The sequence below is a fragment of the Diadema antillarum genome, unplaced genomic scaffold (genome assembly GCF_040938485.1).
Source record: "Diadema antillarum isolate AM-2024a unplaced genomic scaffold, OU_Dant_1.0 scf00000076, whole genome shotgun sequence".
NCBI lineage: Eukaryota > Metazoa > Echinodermata > Echinoidea > Diadematoida > Diadematidae > Diadema > Diadema antillarum.
The window spans coordinates 779316-801115 of NW_027270965.1; the positions used below are offsets into that span (position 1 = coordinate 779316).

The 21800-nt window shown below is 40.8% G+C and overlaps 1 protein-coding gene across 1 annotated transcript; it reads right to left on the reverse strand.

The window, feature by feature from the left end:
* Nucleotides 1-4962: 4962 nt before the first annotated feature.
* LOC139717531 (uncharacterized protein C6orf118-like) lies at nt 4963-13411 on the reverse strand. The gene is made up of 7 exons (XM_071629035.1): nt 13160-13411; nt 11806-12345; nt 10280-10411; nt 9588-9775; nt 7612-7924; nt 5688-5749; nt 4963-5173 (listed from the first exon to the last, which is right to left on the reverse strand). The coding sequence occupies exons 1-7, from the start codon at nt 13409-13411 to the stop codon at nt 5116-5118; spliced, it is 1545 nt and encodes a 514-aa protein (XP_071485136.1). The 3' UTR covers nt 4963-5115.
* Between the last annotated feature and the right edge of the window lie 8389 nt (nt 13412-21800).

A 21800-nucleotide genomic window follows, 5' to 3' on the forward strand; every position in this document is an offset into this window, starting at 1 on the left:
GCTGTTACAATGACAACAGATTGTCATTGTCACTGTCTTTAATGCACCTTAACTGGCTTGTGTCTCAAGCAAAGTTGCCATTAGTCATAATCATTTTGTACGCACTTGACATTTTGTCAAGGAATATGAGTTTTTAAGGGTTTGAAATTGTATGTATGTACGTATGTATGTGCATACATACTGGGTTCAAATTGGGCCCATGATATGATATTGCAGCGAAGGTCACTTGGCGTCAAATGTGTAATGTTGTCAATGGGTGTCACAGCATTGTCGCCCGCTCTGCACTTTCTTGATGTCGTTCAAATAAAAACGGTGTGATGTTATTTTCTGGTTATTTCTCCTTTTGAACATTGTGTCCGTTTTATGTGTAGAGTGCTTAAAGGAAAGTTTAAGAGTTGATATCCATAAGAGTACCATTCATCTGTTAACCTATTGCATACTGGAAATGGGTAAGCCCTGTACAAATTCTATGGAGATCTCAGAGTCTTGTAGGGAACAAGTTAAACCAACCAACATTTTGGTGCAGGGTGAATTTTGGGGAGTGATTGAGAACCCTGTGTGGTGTTTCTGAATGACTTGGTGGGTTACAAATTACTGTAAAGTGGAAATTTTCGCAGTGTAGAAATTTTTGTGCATTTCGCGCAACCATAAACTCGCACAAAAATAAAAGCACGCAAATAATTTTGCATGCCTAATGTCCCAGTAGCTTATGTCCTGATTCTGCAGAATTAAAAACAGGCTAAATTCATCTTACCTGGCTGAGTGCAAAAATAACTTGCACAAAAATATCCACTTTAATAGTACATCCATTCATTATGTTCTTGTCTTGACCTTAAATATGACCTGCATCAATGACATTATATGAAGTTTAGAGGGTACACACCGAGTAATGTCTGCAATTGAAGATCAATCAAACACATATTGGCAATGATATGATATTACAAGTTCACACATCATTATTTGTTCTGTAGCATGTACATAATAATAATAATTGTCCCATGAAGTAAATTTCCAATTGTACTTGCAATCATTGGGAATGTTTTTCAATACAACCCCTGCATTGCGCCCCCCCCAAAAAAAAAAATACATATACATGTACTGTGAAAGTGGATATTTTTGTGTGACTAATTTTTCGCGCACGGCCGGTTAAGAATAGTTTTGCATGTTTGTAATTCTGTGGAATCAAGACATCAACTACTGGAACATACAGCAAGCAAAGATATTTGCATGTTTTTATTTTCGCGATAGTTTCTCCTTGAGTGAAATGCGCAAAAGTTTCAACACAGCAAAAATTTCCACTTCTACAGTATTCCATCGTCAATAAGAAAGAAAAAAAAAAAGCATTTTGTTCTCTTTTTTTTTTGCTCAGGGCAAATGGAAGGTGAGCGCACACACTACAAACAAAGAGTTGCTAATTTGTGCTTGATTGATCACTACAGTGCACTCCCGTTACAACGAACATGGTTATATTTCATTATAACGAAGTAAAACTTCTGGTCCCAAGATTATCGCCATTAAAGTCTATGGTACAAAATTCACTTATAACAAACACGGTTATAGCGAAATTTTCGTTATAACGAAGTCTTTTCCGAGCACCACTGACAAAGAAAAACAAAAGAAATATGCTCCGTTATAACGAAATGCGAATCTCTTTCGAAAATAAGTAGCAGAACAAGGTATTTACAGCGTTTCTGCATGGGCGAACTCGTCACATCACTGTGTGTTCGCTTGGTGTGTCACGCACAGTTTCCAAGGGGAACTTCCGTTATTGTAATACAATAATCTGAAATTGATTAACTATTTGTTTCATTGTTCACATAGCTTTCCAGTGTATGACGAGTATTCAACAAACAGAATATCATATATGCGTGGCTTCCTTGTTTTTGTTATATATTGCATTTGTTCGATTATAACGAAATTTCGTTATAATGAAAGAAAACTGCCGGTCCCGAGCATTTCGTTATAACGGGAGTGCACTGTACTTCATCAGTTTTCATCAGAATTTGCACATCTGAATTACTTCCTCTCATTTCTCGGCTTCTACTCATACAAACTAATCTTCAACGTTGACTTCCCCAGCATGTGTTTTGCCGAATCAGGGACACAAAAACAAAACAATATGTGTGCAAGGAATGCATGATACATCAAGCATATCAGATTTTGATTGCAGTAGTGACTGCACTACAGACAGGGAGATGTAATGCATGATACATCAGCCATATCAGATTTTGATTGCAGTAGTGACTGTACTACAGACAGGGAGATGTTTGTAAGGCGTGCATGATACATCGACCATGTAAGATTTTGATTGCAGCAGTGACTGCATGTACTACAGACAGGGAGATGTATTTAAAGGAATGCATGATACATCAATCATCTCAGATTTTGATTGCAGTATATATAGTGACTGTACTACAGACAGGGAGATGTATTTAAGGAATGCATGATACATCAACGATATCAGATTTTGATTGCAGTAGTGACTGTACTACAGACAGGGAGATGTTTGTAAGGCGTGCATGATACATCGACCATGTAAGATTTTGATTGCAGTAGTGACTGTACTACAGACAGGGAGATGTATTTAAGGAATGCATGATACATCAACCATATCAGATTTTGATTGCAGTAGTGACTGTACTACAGACAGGGAGATGTATTTAAGGAATGCATGATACATCAACCATATCAGATTTTGATTGCAGCAGTGACTGCATGTACAACGTACTACAGACAGGGAGATGAAGATGACAGGCACACTGTGGTGGATAAAGATAAAGGCTGCTTTTATTGATATACACAGAATAAACAGGGCTTTATACAACATGTACACTGTACAATAATCGTCTGTTCTCTTGTTTAATTGGCCTCTTTTATTCAGAAAGCACATTTTCTGAATTGTTACTTTTGTATGCCACTGCCTTTTTAGTACTGATGTACCAAGAGATAAGCTAAGATTGCAAAGGAAAAATAACCAAAAGAAAAATTATAAGGTAATATCTGTGGCAAATATTCTGTTAATTTTTCAGCTGATGTGTTGGCCCACAATGAATATTTCCACACTGGAAGTGTGACAGGTACTCATCTGTATTTAGTTTGTATTTTGGCAGTGCATTTATAATACTGATACAGTACATATGAGAATTCTTGTAGTTAGAAGGTCCTAACTGGCCACATTGTTACCTAATCTTCTTGGTCAAAATAACTGACTTGCCACAAATTTATGGGAAAAGATTAATACAGTAATACGTGTATGTAATTTGACCAAAATTGGCATGGTTGAATTTTTGTTTTGTTTTTTCCTCAGTTTACAGCCTAATTAGCAAATTCAGGCCGCCCGGTTATACATGTACCAAAGTCGTTGCGACTGGCACTTTTCTTTCGTTGTAAAAAAAAAATTCTGTCATATCCAAAGAAATAAAGTGTATAAATATGGTTATACAAATAATTTAGGGACCTGAAGTTTTCGCTTTATTGTAACAAATTTTTGTTATAACAGTATTTGTTATAACAGGAGTGCACTGAAGCCATTTTTCACCTGTGTTTATCTTGCACTATTCATACTAAAATAATAAAAGCCAATATAAACATGTAAAAAATAAGGTGTATGGCATTTATGTACAAGTTACATGTCACATGAAGTTGGAGTGCACTGGACGGTAATTATGCTGTGGTGGAAGCAAACCTGACAGCAAAGAATACAGTATGGTGATACAAAGCTGAATCTGACTCTGAATCTGACGATATGGATTTAAATCCTTCAGGCAAAGGTCTTGAATCAACTTATTACTTTTAAACACACTGACACTGAAGACTGCGCATAAATTTACCAGAATGGGAAAATACAGCATTCTCGTCCAAGTCCTATCCAACAGGACATGAAAAAATATTTTTACTTTCCTGAATTGTAATTTAAACAATAAATAGAACATAAAAAACATGTTTATATCCATCAAGGATAAACTTTTTCTTCAACTTAGCAAATGTTTTGACTTGTACGAGGTGGACTTGCAATCTTGACAAGCTGCAACTGATGTAACAAAGGTGAAGTTATGTCATCCTAGATAACTACTGTATACGCTATATATTTCGTGGGGGTTTTATTTTCGCGAATTTCGCGAGTCGGGAGCTATTCGCGAAATTAACAACACGCGAAAATATTACCTTCCAAAATGAATTCCTTGCCTTGATGATACGAACATTTCAGTACTAGAATACCATGTCACGGCTTACCGAACAGACCATACTGGCTAAGCTTGTTTATGCACGTCCACGTCTACTATACAAATACTGTAGAGAGCCAATCCATTATCGCAAGGGGACCACTCGTCAGAAATCTAGCGCGATGGACTTAACCGCTTCAAAAATGTTGAATTCTAACTTACTAGTTCGCAGAGTTTGGCAAGTCTTTTTCATGCAGTGTATAACTAGTATCATTCTTATATGCTAGTAAGTTGAAAATTCACACTTTCTTTACCACTTCATATTTTCTCTGGTCCCCCAATCGCGAATTTAACCACTCGCGAAAATGTGTGACAGCAGCAATTCGCGAAAATTTATGTACGCGAAAATTATAGCGTATACAGTATACAGTGATACCTCACTTGCTACACACAAGCTGGGGGTAAAGCTGTGTGGTTTCTCCACAGACCTGCAGGCATGGTTTCTACACGGGATAACCATCAGCAACAGCTCGCACAGAAATGAATACTGCATATCTTTGGTGTGCTCTTGGTACAGCATGGTTAGATTTGTGTAAAGAAGATGTGGGTTCTTCTCAGTACCCCACCGGTACCCTGAGGGTTAGTAGTGTGAACAACGTCACTGCCTCAGAATTGTACTGAGGAAAGAGAATAGGAAAATGATGGAGCAAATATTAGATGCTTCACTGGGGTTAGCACATGCATTTCTTCTTGCATCTGTGACTTCATATCTCACTAAATATATCTCAAGACGCAACAATCTTCAGTGCAAGCAAACTGTACTATCCACAGCCTTCCTCCTATCACATCCTCCAGCTTCTGACGTCTTCTTGTATCCGTAGCCAACTCTTGGATGCAGGCGATACCCACTTTGGGATTGTGATGGCCATGCCAGCCTGAGGCAATGCACACTTTAATCCATGCCAGGGAAAGACACAGCACTCAGGGTGTTGATGCTTTTCCAAATGGCTCTGTCATGCACAGGAGAACATAGAGAGAAAGAAATCTTATACATTCTCCATAGACTTGCCGGGTATACCCGGTATCAGACATTCTAAAAACAAATTTCATTGCTAGTCGAAGTCCCTTTTATGGTGTTTAGATATCGGACATTTGATTAACGGAACTGGCTCAATTCTGCTTAAATTGGCTGGTTATTGAAGTCAGTCTAATTACTCGACAGAGATAAGTTGACATATTAACTAATTATAAATCAACAACATAGAGCAGTGGGCACCAAGGTTCATTTACAACAAACAAGGCTACTCTTGAATTCAGATCTTGTGATAGGTGGAGAGTGCACCACAGATAAGTATTGTGTGAGAATTCACAAATGACTTCTAACTCTACACAGTCATGTACTGCATTTTAAAAATTACTGAGACATGTGTCATGCACATATGTGAAGAACATACCCATATGGACGAATTGCCAACTTCATACACATGGAAGAGAGTAGTTTAAAGAAATTGTCCCCAGTCTTACCTGATGTCGGTCTCTGGTGCATCATATTTCTCCAGAAGCTTGTCGACGTCTGCTTCTAAGCCCTGTTCAACAACGCACAAAACAAACATACACAATGATAATGATGATGTATGGTACCATGATTACCCCTTAAAATAGCAATGGACTGTTAATTCATGTTCTACACATTCCTGCATAATAGGGTGTTAGTTTGATTGACTTGACACAGCTGTTGCACAGATCTTTTTTTTTTCTTTTTCCACTGAGCAGTGCCTAGGGGGATTCATTTTTGTGCTAATAAGCACATATCAGAAGATTATAACATCAAGTTTGTTTGAAAGTCTGAATCCTCTCACACATTGCCTGATGCAACTCATGAGAATTCAAAGTGCACGACAACATGATGGTCATTCAAATTTATGAAGTTCTTCCGTCGAGATGTTTTCATTGCAACTGATTGACAAATTGCCCTACATCGACGTAAATAAGCACTGAATTGATCAGTGTTTTAGTAGTAGCCATGATAAAAAATCATGGGCGTACATACTCGAGCAGGATTCGAACCCACGACCTCCTGATCACCGGACAGGCGTCATCTCCACTAGACCACCGAGCTTTCGCCCGACAGCAAGTGTTGGTTCTAATCCTTATAGCATGCAGCGGGTACTGCTTTGTTATTCAAATTTATGAAGTTCTTCCGTCGAGATGTTTTCATTGCAACTGATTGACAAATTGCCCTACAACTTCATAAATTTGAATAACAAAGCAGTACCCGCTGCATGCTATAAGGATTAGAACCAACACTTGCTGTCGGGCGAAAGCTCGGTGGTCTAGTGGAGATGACGCCTGTCCGGTGATCAGGAGGTCGTAGGTTCGAATCCTGCTCGAGTATGTACGCCCATGATTTTTTATCATGGCTACTACTAAAACACTGATCAATTCAGTGCTTATTTACGTCGATGTAGGGCAATTTGTCAATCAGTTGCAACATGATGGTCATCTACAGTCACCACAAAGTTTTGCAAGTTTGGTGAGCAGAGCCTATGAGTACAACACTGGCACAAATCTCAACTCTGCAGTGTACAAATAGCTGGTGTCCAAAAATAGTGTACATCTCCTTGCTTTGATATAAGAGCCATCAAACTTCAGTTGAGACACATTCACTTGCTGCTTTGATCACTTTTAACAATGGCAATTTTTTTTTTTTTTTTGCCCCAAATCGACTACCTCAGAATTATCCTTATCATTGTCTCCCCTTCCCCTCTTTTTTTTCTTCTTTTTTTTTTTTTTTTTTTGGGGGGGGGGGGGGGGGTACAACAGTATCAGCAACATAACTTGGCCAGTCAAGCCACAGCTATGTGAACTGGAACATAAAGGATTCATCCTTTATGAAAGCACCTAAAGGTTTCTTACAACCTCAACTTCTACTCACTGGATGAGGCAGTGAACTTTATATTTTTGCATTATTTTCCAGTAATTTTGAGTCCATACTGAGAGTGTCATTTGAGGAGATTAACTTACAAAGTAGGATGACATACGGATAATACTGCTAACTAGCCAAGGAAAGAAACAGATTTTCACACACCATATCACTCACAAGAAAAAAAAAACAAAAACAACACACACATGTATGGGTAGCCATGTTGCTTTTAAGTTCAATGATTTACAAAAGGGGTTGCAGTTTTTAGAATGAAGGATTTTTTTTTTTTTTTGAAAGTGTAGACAAAGAAGTAATTTTCTTTTTCTTTTGTTGTTCTTCTTCATGAATAAGATCATATTTTTGATCTGCATTATCATGAACACGCTGAGAAAAAGAAAAGAAATAGACTGGGATTTGTAATTCAGGATGCGGTTGGTTATACGGGGCTGAAGGGTTAAAAAGACCTTCTAGTCCACAAATGGAGGAACTGGAGGGCTGTCTGCCTACTGGTCTACTGATACCCACCTGTATGGTCTTCTCCAGGTATTCGTTAGTAGAGAGCAGTTTCAGGACCTCTGCCTCCGTGTCCCTCAAGCAGCCCTCCATGTGCTCACAGATGGACTTTGGTACATGGTGGGCGTGGAGCTCCTCTGTCAGCTCCTCGATGGTCCGCTGCAGGTCCAGGATCTTGTTGTGCAGTTCCAGGACCTGATCGCCATGGCCCAGAACCAGCTCTTCCTCCTTGGCCTTGCGCTGTGTCGGGACCGGGTCAGGAATCTCCACCTGGGGAGGGAGAGCAGCCACTGCTACCTGCTCCTTGCGTAGCCGCTCTCTCAACCTTTAAGAGGCAAGAGGATGAAGGACAGATTCAAGGCTAAACCTTTTCTGTGCAGGAGCCTTTTGACAGTATGTACACCACTATGTGGTTTTTTCTGTGCCAATTGACACCCAAAGCACTTAAAGGGTTATAGAAAGCCACCATTACTTCTTGTATCAAACAAAAGGTACTCTCTTTAATTGTATCCCCTGAACAGAGTTCGGACGATACTATGGATTTGACCTTGTTGCGCCGTGTCCGCTGCATCCGCCGCAGAGATTTTCTTATGAGCACTCTACTGGCTGCAGTTCTTCTTCGATCATCTTCAAATTTGGCATGAAGGTGTATTATGGTGAGACGAAGAAGCCTATTGCTTTTGGTGATGGTGCCCTCACTTGTTTCGTCTTTATACATGAAAAGGTAAATGTAACAGGGTCTGCTTGTGTGTGCGACGCTGGCCTTGTTTCTTGACCGATTTTTTTCAAATTTGGTATGTAATTGTATCATAGTCAAATCTATACACCTATACCTATTGATAATGCTGCCCTCATATCACTGTTCCACCTTTTACAGGGTCAAAGGTCACCCATATCATGTCAAAATTTGCAAAAATACATGCTTATTTAGGCAATAACTTGATTGTTACTGGATTTTACTCAGACTTGCTAAAGAGGTGTATGGGTGGTCATTCTACATGAAGGACACAACAGTTGGTGGTGACGGTGTCCTCAGTGTTCCGACTTGGAGGCCTGTCATGTTTCTTGTATATGCTGTATAAGCCACATTTCTTGTCGGATTTTATTAAAACTTGCTATGGAGGTTTATGGGGAGTTATTCTAGGTAACAAAAGTTTTCATTGTCAGCGCTCTCATTGTTCAAACTTTTATACAAGTAGGATGACATGTCATATTCCTTGTATGTGCTACATGTATATATACAAGCCTCATGTGTCGTCAGATTTTATTGTATCCTGCGACAGTTGCCATATTATACAACATTCTGGCCTAAAAAGTAATCCAGATGAGGAATGAGAGACGGGTTCAGGGGATACATGTGCTCCATTGCGAGTGCTCTAGTTTGAGATGGTTCAGTCTACAGAAGAACATGTATACAAATTATCACATGCACGCACACTCTATCATGGTATACAACGTAAAACATGCCATAGTACATGTGCATGTTCACATTTCTACACAATCATGCATCCAATGACATATTTACATCCACTGCATTCTTTGCAAACACTTTGAACTGCTGAATCATGCTTTACAGTTTTAAAGAATGCCAAAGGATTTTTTTTTTTAACCTGGTTATGGCTTACTACAGGTTTAAAGCAATTGAGTATAAAATTATTATTAGATGGACGGCAGATAGCATAAGAATGACAAAATGAATTGCCAATTGTGAAGGAATAAATCAAGTGATTGAATATAATGTATGTATGTGATTTACAAAAAAAAAAAAAAAAATAGAAAGTCATGGTTTATACCCGATGAATGCAATAAAAGATGAAGTTCAAATCTGCTACGTACAGGAATCAATACTGATATAAGAAATGAAACAGAAAGTGAACTTATATTCTACTCCTATAGGGGTTTCTAAAACATAGAAATATGAATTTGAACCAATGTGGACAAAGTGTGTTCCACATCTTCACTTCCGAAACAAAATAACGAAGGTTCACCTGTCATTTTCTTCGAGGACGTTCTTGGTGTCTTGCTCCATTCTCTTGACCACGTCTTGACCAATGGCCAGCTCACCCGGCAGCACCACGCCACTTGCGGTCAGCCCCCTGACCTGCTGGCTCAGCACTTCACTCTGTCTGTGTGGCTGGGAGTCCAGCAGTGACCCCATGTACAGGTCAAACTCATTCTTTGCAGAGGAATGGGGATGAGACAAGAAAATAATTCTTTCGCTCGACACAAAGATAAAATATTCATTAAGAGGTATTTACAGGATAAATGTTGTTGATCGAACCACTATTGTTACTGCTGGTCTTTAGGATCAATAAATTTTCTCAGGGAAAGAGACTGTCAAGAAAACTGAATGCTGATACTCCTGGTATTGATAATAAGAAAATGAAAAGTAAACAGCAAACTAATGTCACAATGCTAAGTAATTAACTCAGTTTAGAGCAAATTGTGTTTCCTGCGTCTTCATGGCATCATTGTATTTATGGCACTTCTTCTACTACCTGCCGTATTGCAGAATAGCAATCTACAGAAGGTATACACTCTGAGCATCTTCATTGTGTATATTCTACACAAAACGACATTAATCTTGTTTATGTTTTGTTATGCTTGGGTTGTGTTATGTACAATACAACTCACTGACTTCAGAGGCATAAAAGAGAATTCCAACACATGCGGAACTTACCTTGATCTTTTTAAGAATAGTTGAGAAGGTCGGCGTCTCTTCGATGAGCTCGTCCCAAATGTCACTGTAGATCTGTAACCTGTGGAAGTTTGGTGCACTGAATCTGGTCTCCACACTCAGGTCTTGTAGTTTCTGTTGCAAAATCAGAAAGATTTTCAAGCATTTTCAAGCTACAAGCTTCAGTATAGCACTGTCAATCCAATGATTCTTTTCTTTCACCAACATACATGAGAAATCATTATTAATTCATTTTCCATCTCCCACAATTATACAATTTGTTTACAGAAGATAGTTGATGTGCATATATCACCATTACAAAATACAATCATACAGCAAGCAGCCACAAATAGCCTAGACCATATGATTACCATCTCATAGGGCAAATACTGTATACGCTATATTTCGCGGGGGTTTTATTTTCGCGAATTTCGCGAGTCGGGAGCTATTCGCGAAATTAACAACACGCGAAAATATTACCTTCCAAAATGAATCCCTTGCCTTGATGATACCAACATTTCAGTACTAGAATACCATGTCACGGCTTACCGAACAGACCATACTGGCTAAGCTTGTTTACGCACGTCCACGTCTACTTACGAATACTGAAGAGAGCCAATCCATTATCGCAAGGGGACCACTCGTCAGAAATCTAGCGCGATGGACTTTACCACTTCAAAATTGTTGAATTCTAACTTACTAGTTCGCAGAGTTTGGCAAGTCTTTTTCATGCAGTGTCATTCTTATGCTAGTAAGTTGAAAGTTCACACTTTCTTTGCCACTTCATATTTTCTCTGGTCCCCCAATCGCGAATTTAACCACTCGCGAAAATGTGTGACATCGGTAATTCGCGAAAATTTATGTACGCGAAAATTATAGCGTATACAGTATATTGACAATAATTTCACAATGTGTGAAAAATACACAATCTTACAAGTGCAACACACTCATGTCCCTGTTACAGCATTTTAATTGCTTTGTGTTAGTTGCACTTGCCTAATTCTGCTTCAGTTTTGTTGGAACAATTGGTCTATAAACAGAGTTCATAGTACTACAGAAGGCTGAAAATTCAATCATTACACTTTCAGTTGCTACACGACATGTAAACTCACAGAAATGTGTTGATGGTTTTTACAAAACATAACAATGATATAACCTTTCATTCATCATCATCACACTCTTAAAGTTTGATGAATTACATATTCATGCAGTTTTGAGGGTCATGAGAAGAACAATTGATAATTCTGAATCAACTTTAAATTCAATTTCCACAGGATTTTCTCTAAATCAGTGACACGCTTTTCAGAAGTAATCTCTGCACTGAATATGATAAGGTATGGATGACTCTATAGCATGAACAGGAAAAAAAAATCAGAGAAAAAAAAAACAAATTACGAAGACAAGTGATCCAATCACAACGTGTATCTCCATCTGTCTAATCAAGGAAGGAAAAAAAATCAGAAGTTTGCTCAACTCTTTTTCACCGACATCTCTGCTTTTGACACAACATCCCCTGGTGGTGATCTCACCTCATAGAGCTTTCGTTCTAAATGCTCCACGGCTTTCCGTCCAGTGAGCACTCCCTTCTCGTACATCTCGTCCCTCCGGAGCACGTGCCTCTGAAAGTCCAGGAATCGATTGAACTGATCCCGCTTGGTGATGCCCGCCAGGTGGCTCTGAACAAAGAGCTGCTTGTTTAAGTCTCCGCTGATGGAGCTCCTGTCCACCCGACCCTCAAATGGAGGAAGCCGGTGCGGGGGCGACTGCGTCCGTGCCAATCCCCGTGTCGTCTTCTGACGGGACACGGGAAGCATGAGTTCTGGCAGCGATAGCTCCTCCACGAGCACGCCGTCGTCTATGTACGATTTCGGAGAGTCCAGCCTTGAGGTGGTCTTTGGGGAAACATTCCTCGGAGGGAAAGGTGCACCCACCCGGTTCTGGCTGCTCCCGAGGCCAGCGGCCTTCCTTCCATGTGGGTCTGGCCCCAGTTCAGGGGTGGGGTGGGGCATGCTGCCTGCTGTTCCTGTGCTGAAGTGATACAGGGCCTGAACCATTTCCTCTTCCTTTTTCTATTCAAATAATAAAATAAAAAAAACACAGACAGAAGAAGTGCAGAGATAATTGCATTGAAAAAGGAAAATAAATCCACCAAGGAACAAGGAATAAAAACAAGTATGTTATGTATGCTCGTCCAAGAGATAAAGGTAATGTAGTCATTTTGTATATTCAGTATTCATCAAGACTTTAAGTCACTATACTGAAGTATTTTGAAAACCAGACGGGGCACAACTGCTACATTGTTACTCTTCTTTCATCAAGTCTCAGGTGACCCATCTGGTTGCCTGCATATATTTAAATGTTCTTTTTGAGATACAAATGCTTACTGCTTAAATCATGAATGCATACAGTGCTATCTCAATACCTCCTGCAAATTTCCATGACCACTGTTTTGTAGCTAAAATGCTTCAGAATTGCAAAACTGCACCAGTATTCTTTTGATATAAAAGAATAGAGCAAGATTAAAATGGAAATATCAGTGATATAATATAATCGTCATACTCCAAGTGCCATGTCAGACAAAGCCTCTCTAATAATAAAATCTGAAATACGCTGAATGCATAGTCAATAGCTGACTGAGGGCGTGCAATAAACATCTAAAGTACTGAACAAGCTTTGCTCTGCACAGAAATACATGTACATGTATGCAAACTTCAGTAACTTTGGCACCTGAAAAAACAAAAAATCCTCTAAGCAGTCTCAAGACAGCCAAGTGTGATTATTTTAATGACAAGAACTTGGATGGCACATAATGAAAGGCTCTGAGCAATCTTTATCACCATTCAAGAGTAAGAATTGATGTTCTCTTATAGAATGCTTTCTTACATGAGGTTGTCTTGGTGATGGAATCTTGGTGGGCTCATGCATGAGAGGAACTTCCTTCCCTGAGCTCTCCCACGGTTTGTGGGTGGCCAACTCAGGAGGTTTCATAAGCCGATTGTGGTTCAAGTGCCCCTTGGTGCGGAGGAGAATGTCGTGTTTGTGCTCCTCCGAAAGCCCGTTGATGATACTCCGCAGAGGCCTCGAAGACAAGCCCCGGGGGATGGGCACCTCCCCCTGGGCTCTCTCTTCCGCCATGGGTTCAGGGAATGTTGCAGTGGACACTAAACCATTGGTAGTGATTCCTAATATCTCTGCCTTTTGATTAATGAATAATGGCTGAGAAGTCTGTCTCCTGCTTCTTTCTACTACCCAAGAATGAGCATCACAATTCCTGCAAGGAAGATAACAGTAAGTTAATGGAATAGTTATAATGCATACATACATGAAATTCAAGTACAGTTGAACCTCTATTATCCGGCCTCCCTTTATCCGGATCTCTCTATTATACGGACGCAATCTCGCCGTGATTTTTTTTAAATAATTACGGGAGGAAAGGGGGATTCTCAACTCCATGAGAACTCCTACACAAACACACATGAATTACATATTACTTCCGACATGATTAACATACATTACATCAAATTTCCCTCCAAATTGCTTACCTTCCGACATTTTAACATCCCCAAACATCCCCAAGTGTAACAATGAAAAGGTTGCAGTACTATGGTACTACAATGGGCTACATCAGTACATGTGTATGTATATATGTACATGTATAAAGCATTGAGTTTCCCGTATCCGGCCAAATCCCTTATCCGGATGAGCCCCGGTCCCGACTTGTCCGGATACGAGAGGTTCAACTGTACTGAATCACAATACTGCATCAATCTCAGCAGTGCCCGCATCAAATTTTGCTCCCACAAAAAAAAAAGTTCAACATTCATCACTAATGAAATTTCTGCATCAAAAAGTCTCAATATGAAACTGCTGAAAAAAAAATCAACAGTATCTTTGATTGGCTGCCGGGCATAGCCCATGTGATACACATCCTTGCCTGTCATTGCACTGCCAAGTTGATCGCCGACTGCGGCTAGACACGGAGCGAATGTTTTGCCTCACACCGTACTCTGGCTTCCCGCTATGATCAGCTGGGAGCCAACGCCTATTAAACTGTAGTCGTTCTATGCACTGTGTACGATGCCCAATACTATCTCAGGGCAGCAATTCATCTGCAGGAATGTATTGATCGCTTTTGGCCACACTGTCAGCCAAAATGGTTCCTTGTGTGACTCAGGGCTGAAGACTGCTCGTCAAGCAGAAAAAGGTTTGAAGATTTTTTTGAATATTAGTCTCTAAAAAGAGGGGATATGCTCAGCGTAACTCCATGCAACATAAAATCAAAGTCAGATGAAAGATGTTCTATAGAATCCCTCATCAAAAATTTCACAATGCCTGAAAAGAACCAGGAAATCAACTTTCATCAACCCAATTTTCCAAAGCCACAGACCCTTTAAACACGAGGTCCAGGTCCCTAAATATTGTATTATTAATGTTGTTTATTTTCTTACTTCTTTCATACATGCATATGCAGAATTAAACATTAGACCTGGCTACTTTACTGTGTCCTGGGTCTGGCCTGAGCCTAAACCCAGGCACTCCTTCACACAGTTAAATATACTATTGGGCTGGACTCAGTTGGGCTGGACGCAGTTAGCCTGAACCTGGCGGTGAGTCGGCTCATCGCTCAGTCGGTAGCGCGTCTGCCTTACGATCCCAAGGACCCAGGTTTGAACCCGAGTCTCAACTGAGCAATGTTGTGTGTAAACATACCGTCCCCTGGCCCACTAGCAAGATGCCAAACACTCTGTCCCTTGGATAGGGCATAAAAAAAAAAATGGAGGTCCCGTGTACAGTGTATTGTCAGTCTCATTAAGCCAGATGGAACTACCACAGAAACAGATGCGGAGAAAGCTCAGGTATTGCAAGACTTTTTCATAAGTGTTTTCACCCATGAAGACATGCAGAAAATGCCGGAACCTCTAGAAATTAACTATGAATCAGCACTGACAAACTTTGACATCTCACCAACAGATGTTTTTGAGCTGCTAAAGAAACTGAAGCCAAACAAGTCTCAAGGACCAGATGGACTACATCCACGTTTACTGCAGAAGTTAGCAGGCGTCCTTGATGTACCACTTGCGCTCCTGTTCAAGATGAGTCTAGAAAAGGGTGAATTGCCTCTTGATTGGAAGTCAGCTAGAAATGTTACCCCAATCTTCAAAAAGGGGAACAAACAGGAGAGCAAGAACTATAGACCAGTGAGCCTAACATGCGTTGTATGCAAGATTTTTGAGTGCATGGTGAGAAAACAAATAATGGAACATCTGTTAACAAATGAGATGCTGTCTGTACATCAACATGGATTTATTGCTGGTCGTTCCTGCACCACTTAGTTGTTGGAAGTACTTAATGACTGGACACATGTACTGGAAGATGGAGGTAATATTGATGCCATTTATATGGACTTTATGAAAGCATTTGACTCTGTACCGCATCTCCGACTACTGCAGAAAGTTGAATCCTTTGGTATCCATGAACAGGCCCTGCGGTGGATCAGAGCATTCCTAGTTGGAAGAAGACAACGAGTAGTAGTAAATGGTCAGCAGTCGGAATGGTCATCAGTACACAGTGGGATTCCACAGGGAAGCGTACTCGGGCCACTGTTGTTCCTGATGTATATTAATGACCTTCCCAATACTATTGAGTCTGGAATCAAGCTTTTTGCAGACGACACTAAACTTTATGCTCGAAGTGACACCTTGGAAGATTCTCAGAAATTGCAACTTGATTTGAATAAGATGCAGAAATAGGCAGAGGAATGGCAGCTTAGATTCCATCCCGACAAGTGCACGGTGTTGAAGATAGGCAGGTCACCCTCAAGTCATGAATATTGCATGAAAAGTGGCAGTGAAACAGTAACCCTGAAAGAATCGGAAGTGGAAAGAGACCTCGGAGTGCTTGTAGATTCTAAGCTCTCCTTCAAAGATCACATCTCCCAGGCTGTGTCCAACAACGGCGTAGCCAGGATTTCATCTTAGGGGGGGCGGTTAGTCTGCGAGGGAGCGAAGCGACCGAGCCCGAGCGAGCGGAGCGAGCGAGGGGGGGATGGTGTGGGAGGGGGGTGTCCCCCCTCCCACGGTAAGAACTTTTTGCATTTTGATGTTGTAAATGGTGCAATTTGATGCATGTTTTTGCGCGTTTTATCGACATGAAACAGTCCCACTTGTTTAAGGTAGCAGTTTATTTTGATGTCGATTATTATTGAACAATTTGCCTGTAAAATTGTATAATTTAAATACACTTCTTGTATCAATTCTTTTCACTGAATCATGAACGCGGCTGAACCCGAGCGAGCGGAGCGAGCGAGGGGGAGGGGAGGGTGTGGGAGGGGGGTGTCCCCCCTCCCACGGTGAGAACTTTTTGCATTTTGATGTTGCAAATAGTGCAATTTGATGCTTGTTTTTGCGCGTTTTATCGACGTGAAACAGTCCCACTTGTTTAAGGTAGCAGTATATTTTAGTGTAGATTATTATTGACCAATTTGCCTATAAAATGGTATCATTTAAATACGCTTCTAGTATCAATTCTTTTCACTGAATATCATGAACGCGACTGAACGCGAGCGAACGGAGCGAGCGAAGGGGGAGGGGAGGGTGTGGGAGGGGGTGTCCCCCCTCCCACGGTAAGAACTTTTTGCATTTTGATGTTGTAAATGGTTCAATTTGATGCATGTTTTTGCATGTTTTAACGAGTTGAAACAGTCCCACTTGTTTAAGGTTGCAGTATATCTTGATGTAGATTATCATTGAACAATTTGCCTGTAATATGGCATGATTTAAATACACTTCTTGTATTAATTTTTTCATGAATATCATGAACGCGACTGAACCCGAGCGAGCGGAGCGAGCGAGGGGGAGGGGAGGGTGTAGGAGGGGGGTGTCCCCCCTCCCACGGTAAGAACTTTTTGCATTTTGATGTTGTAAATGGTGCAATTTGATGCATGTTTTTGCGCGTTTTATCGACGTGAAACAGTCCCACTTGTTTAAGGTAGCAGTTTATTTTGATGTCGATCATTATTGAACAATTTGCCTGTAAAATTGTATAATTTAAATACACTTCTTGTATCAATTCTTTTCACTGAATCATGAACGCGGCTGAACCCGAGCTAGCGGAGCGAGCGAGGGGGAGGGGAGGGTGTGGGAGGGGGGTGTCCCCCCTCCCACGGTGAGAACTTTTTGCATTTTGATGTTGCAAATAGTGCAATTTGATGCTTGTTTTTGCGCGTTTTATCGACGTGAAACAGTCCCACTTGTTTAAGGTAGCAGTATATTTTAGTGTAGATTATTATTGACCAATTTGCCTATAAAATGGTATCATTTAAATACACTTCTAGTATCAATTCTTTTCACTGAATATCATGAACGCGACTGAACGCGAGCGAACGGAGCGAACGAAGGGGGAGGGGAGGGTGTGGGAGGGGGGTGTCCCCCCTCCCACGGTGAGAACTTTTTGCATTTTGATGTTGCAAATAGTGCAATTTGATGCTTGTTTTTGCGCGTTTTATCGACGTGAAACAGTCCCACTTGTTTAAGGTAGCAGTATATTTTAGTGTAGATTATTATTGAACAATTTGCCTATAAAATGGTATCATTCAAATACACTTCTAGTATCAATTCTTTTCACTGAATATCATGAACGCGACTGAACGCGAGCGAACGGAGCGAACGAAGGGGGAGGGGAGGGTGTGGGAGGGGGGTGTCCCCCCTCCCACGGTAAGAACTTTTTGCATTTTGATGTTGTAAATGGTTCAATTTGATGCATGTTTTTGCATGTTTTAACGAGTTGAAACAGTCCCACTTGTTTAAGGTTGCCGTATATCTTGATGTAGATTATCATTGAACAATTTGCCTGTAATATGGCATGATTTAGATACACTTCTTGTATTAATTTTTTCACTGAATATCATGAACGCGACTGAACCCGAGCGAACGGAGCGAGCGCGGGGGAGGGTGTGGGAGGGGGGTGTCCCCCTTCCCACGGTAAGAACTTTTTGCATTTTGATGTTGCAAATGGTGCAGTTTGATGCATGTTTTTGCGCGTTTTATCGACGTGAAACAGTCCCACTTGTTTAAGGTAGCAGTATATTTTGGTGTAGATTATTATTGAACAATTTGCCTATAAAATGGTATTCTTTAAATACACTTCTAGTATTAATTCTTTTCACTGAATATCATGAACGCGACTGAACCCGAGCGAGCGGAGCGAGCGAAGGGGGAGGGGAGGGTGTGGGAGGGGGTGTCCCCCCTCCCACGGTAAGAACTTTTTGCATTTTGATGTTGCAAATGGTGCAATTTGATGCATGTTTTTGCGTGTTTTAACGAGTTGAAACAGTCCCACTTGTTTAAGGTTGCAGTATATCTTGATGTAGATTATCATTGAACAATTAGCCTGTAATATGGAATGATTTAAATACACTTCTTGTATTAATTTTTTTCTCTGAATATCATGAACGCGACTGAACCCGAACGAGCGGAGCGAGCGAGGGGGGAGGGGAAGGTGTGGGAGAACTTTTTGCATTTTGATGTTGCAAATGGTGCAATTTGATGCATGTTTTTGCGTGTTTTAACGAGTTGAAACAGTCCCACTTGTTGAAGGTTGCAGTATATTTTAGTGTAGATTATTATTGAACAATATGCCTATAAAATGGTATCATTTAAATAATCTTCTTGTATTAATTCTTACACTGAATATCATGAACGCTGTCTGTTCAGCAATCAAACAGAAAAAACATGCACACGAGGGTGTAGATGATAGGGGCATATCCCCTCCCACACGAACGTGACTTTGCGTTTTCAGACCTGAAATTCAGCGATCTGGTGCAAATTTTTGGTGCAATACTTTGTCATCGAAGTGTTAAAATCACGGAATTTAGCTCTTATTCCGAATGTGCACCATCTGTGTGTATGTATAAAGTCTAGTGAGGTAGAGCTTAGGGGAAGGGGGATTTCCCCTCCCGCTCGCGGAGCTTTTGCGTTTTTAGAATTGAAATAAAGCGATCTGGGTATAGCCACAGTCTACTTCTATGCATGGCGGAAGGGGGGGGGGGGGTGGAGGGGCGGGCGAGCAGGGAGAAGGCGTGGGCGAGTGTTATCTCCACCCTTCCCTTCCGATGGAGCTTTTGCCTTTTTGAGGTTGAAATTGAGATATCTCGTATACGCATATTTGATGGAATCAACATTTGGGAAATCACAAAAAAAAAAAACCAACTGATGGGGAGGGGGAGGGGGGACTGAGGGAGGAAAGGGTCGATTAAAAGGGGAAACTCCCCTTATACATGAGGGAACCTTAAGTTTTCGGAATATAAGTGATAAGTCTTGTGCACTCAGAATTATTCATAATTTTTGTGCAAATCTAAAAAGTGTACTAAGCTAGGGAAAGAGGCACAGAGGGGGAGGGTTTGGGAGGGGGTTTCCCCCTCCCAAGCACGAGAGATTTTGCATATTTTGAATTGAAATTCAACGATCTGGTGCACAATTTGAGTGAAATATTCAAAAAAATATCTTATTTGATGAAAGGTTGCAAAGGAGACCCGCTTCATGTGCATGCATACAGTATACACGCATTTTTTTTCCGCCTCCCAAATCCCCGGTCCAAATCTTAGGGGGGGCGACCGCCCCCATCGCCCCCCCCTGGCTACGCCAGTGGTGTCCAAGTCCAACAAACTACTAGGGGTAATACGAAGAGCTTTCACAAACATTGATGAGGACACCTTCAAACTTCTGTACAGAGGACTTGTGAGGCCCGTCTTAGAGTATGGACAAGCAGCATGGTCACCGTACAGGATTGGTGAACAGAGGAGACTTGAAAATGTCCAGCGTAGGGCCACAAAGATGGTACCAAGCTTGAAGGACATACCCTACAAAAGCCGGCTAAGACGCCTCAAATTACCAACGCTTATCCATCGCAGAAGGAGAGGTGATATGATTGATGTCTACAAATATGTCCATGGCTTATATAACACTGACACTGACACTGACCTGCTACATCTCAATAATGAAGACAGAACACGTGGTCACACTCTGAAGCTGAAGAAGACATTCGCTCACCTTGATGTTAGAAAGTTCTTCTTCTCAAATAGAGTGGTGGAATCATGGAATAAGCTACCAGAAGATGTAGTCAGTGCCCCATCTGTGAACTCCTTCAAAAACAGACTAGACAACTACTGGAAAGAATTGCCATCTGTTTATGACCCTGAAGGATACTAACAGATGTCCTGAATCCTCCCTCTCCACACACACACCTTGCCATAGAACCACTCGTAATTGAAAGATTGATTCAAATGACTACCAATCGATCGATGAACAGGCCCGGACCTACTAGCATCGATGGATTAAAGTAAAGTAAAGTAAGTAAAGTAAGTATGTTGCATACAAGAGAGTCACAGCTCATGCACGTAAAAGATCCCACTTCATTCATTCATTGCAAAAAGCAGGGTGTTTAACCCGGTGAAGTGGTCAGTCCCATCTCACATCCAACTGGACCCCATGGAAGACCAGCTTAGCATAGAACTCTAGCTGAATATATAGAGTCTATATCATGGGCTATCCAGGGCCAGGTCCAGCCATCTTCTCAAATGGAAATAAACAAACAAACAAACAAACACTATCTAATTTGTTAGTTTGTACTTAACCAGCTAACTCAGCTCAGCTCAGGCAAAAAATAACCATAACCGCGGATAGGCCTACCAACGTTCACCTCCGTCAGAATAAATTATTTTAGTAGTTATACTAGAGTAAAATATCCCGTTTGCGGCAGTTTAAGCATTGTTAAGGGTTTTTCCAACTTGTAAACAAATCAGGCAAATTATTTTCAACCATTTCATATATCATAGACAAGATTATTCATTAACGCAATTGTTTTCATGAAAGAAATTTACCATTGACCAACGCAGTTTTCATGATTTACCATGGCAAAACCCGGCACAATTTCCGCCGATAAGGGCGATATGCGACGTAGTATTTCTGCTTGCGGCACGATGTACAATCCCTATGCAATACGCGCGTGCTCCGCGATCTTTAGCTGAACGCCTTCACATGTCTCGCGAACATTGCGTAAGCGCCAATTCCCATTGCGAAAGCACGTGAAAATAGCGTGCGCACATGCATTGGCCGCAAACAAGATCGCAATTCTGGCGGTGTTGTTGATGTCTTTCTCGTGTTTTTCTCATTTTTTTTCGATGGTAACATCCACTTTCCGAAAAAAATGGCGGCCCACATTGGCTCGCGAAAATTCTATTTTACGTGAGGATATGTTTTCAAAATCCATGAACATCGAGAAAACGACAAAAAATCCAGTTTCTTGGACCATTGTTTCTTAACTGTTATGTTAAGAAGTACCGAAAATTTCATTTTGGATGCGATATGTTGTCATTTAGGTGAGAAAATTTCACTTTCATCAGAAATCGTGCCCATTTTATCGGTTGGTTTTTGTTGATTGCTAGTGTGTTAGTATATGTGTAGTGTGCATGTAACAGTGCAATGCTGTGTTTAGCTGTATATTACCGTTGTATGTTGTACCTGCCGCG

What these genes read in the sequence shown, in the direction of transcription:
- LOC139717531 (XM_071629035.1), bottom strand. Translation starts at nt 13,411, where the DNA reads ATGGCGGAAGAGAGAGCCCAGGGGGAGGTGCCCATCCCCCGGGGCTTG. An exon ending in TAGAACGAAAGCTCTATGAG is followed by an intron (nt 10,412 to 11,805) that starts GTGAGATCACCA and finishes ATTTTGCAACAG; the next exon opens with AAACTACAAGACCTGAGTGT. An exon ending in CTATTCTTAAAAAGATCAAG is followed by an intron (nt 9,776 to 10,279) that starts GTAAGTTCCGCA and finishes TCCTCTGCAAAG; the next exon opens with AATGAGTTTGACCTGTACAT.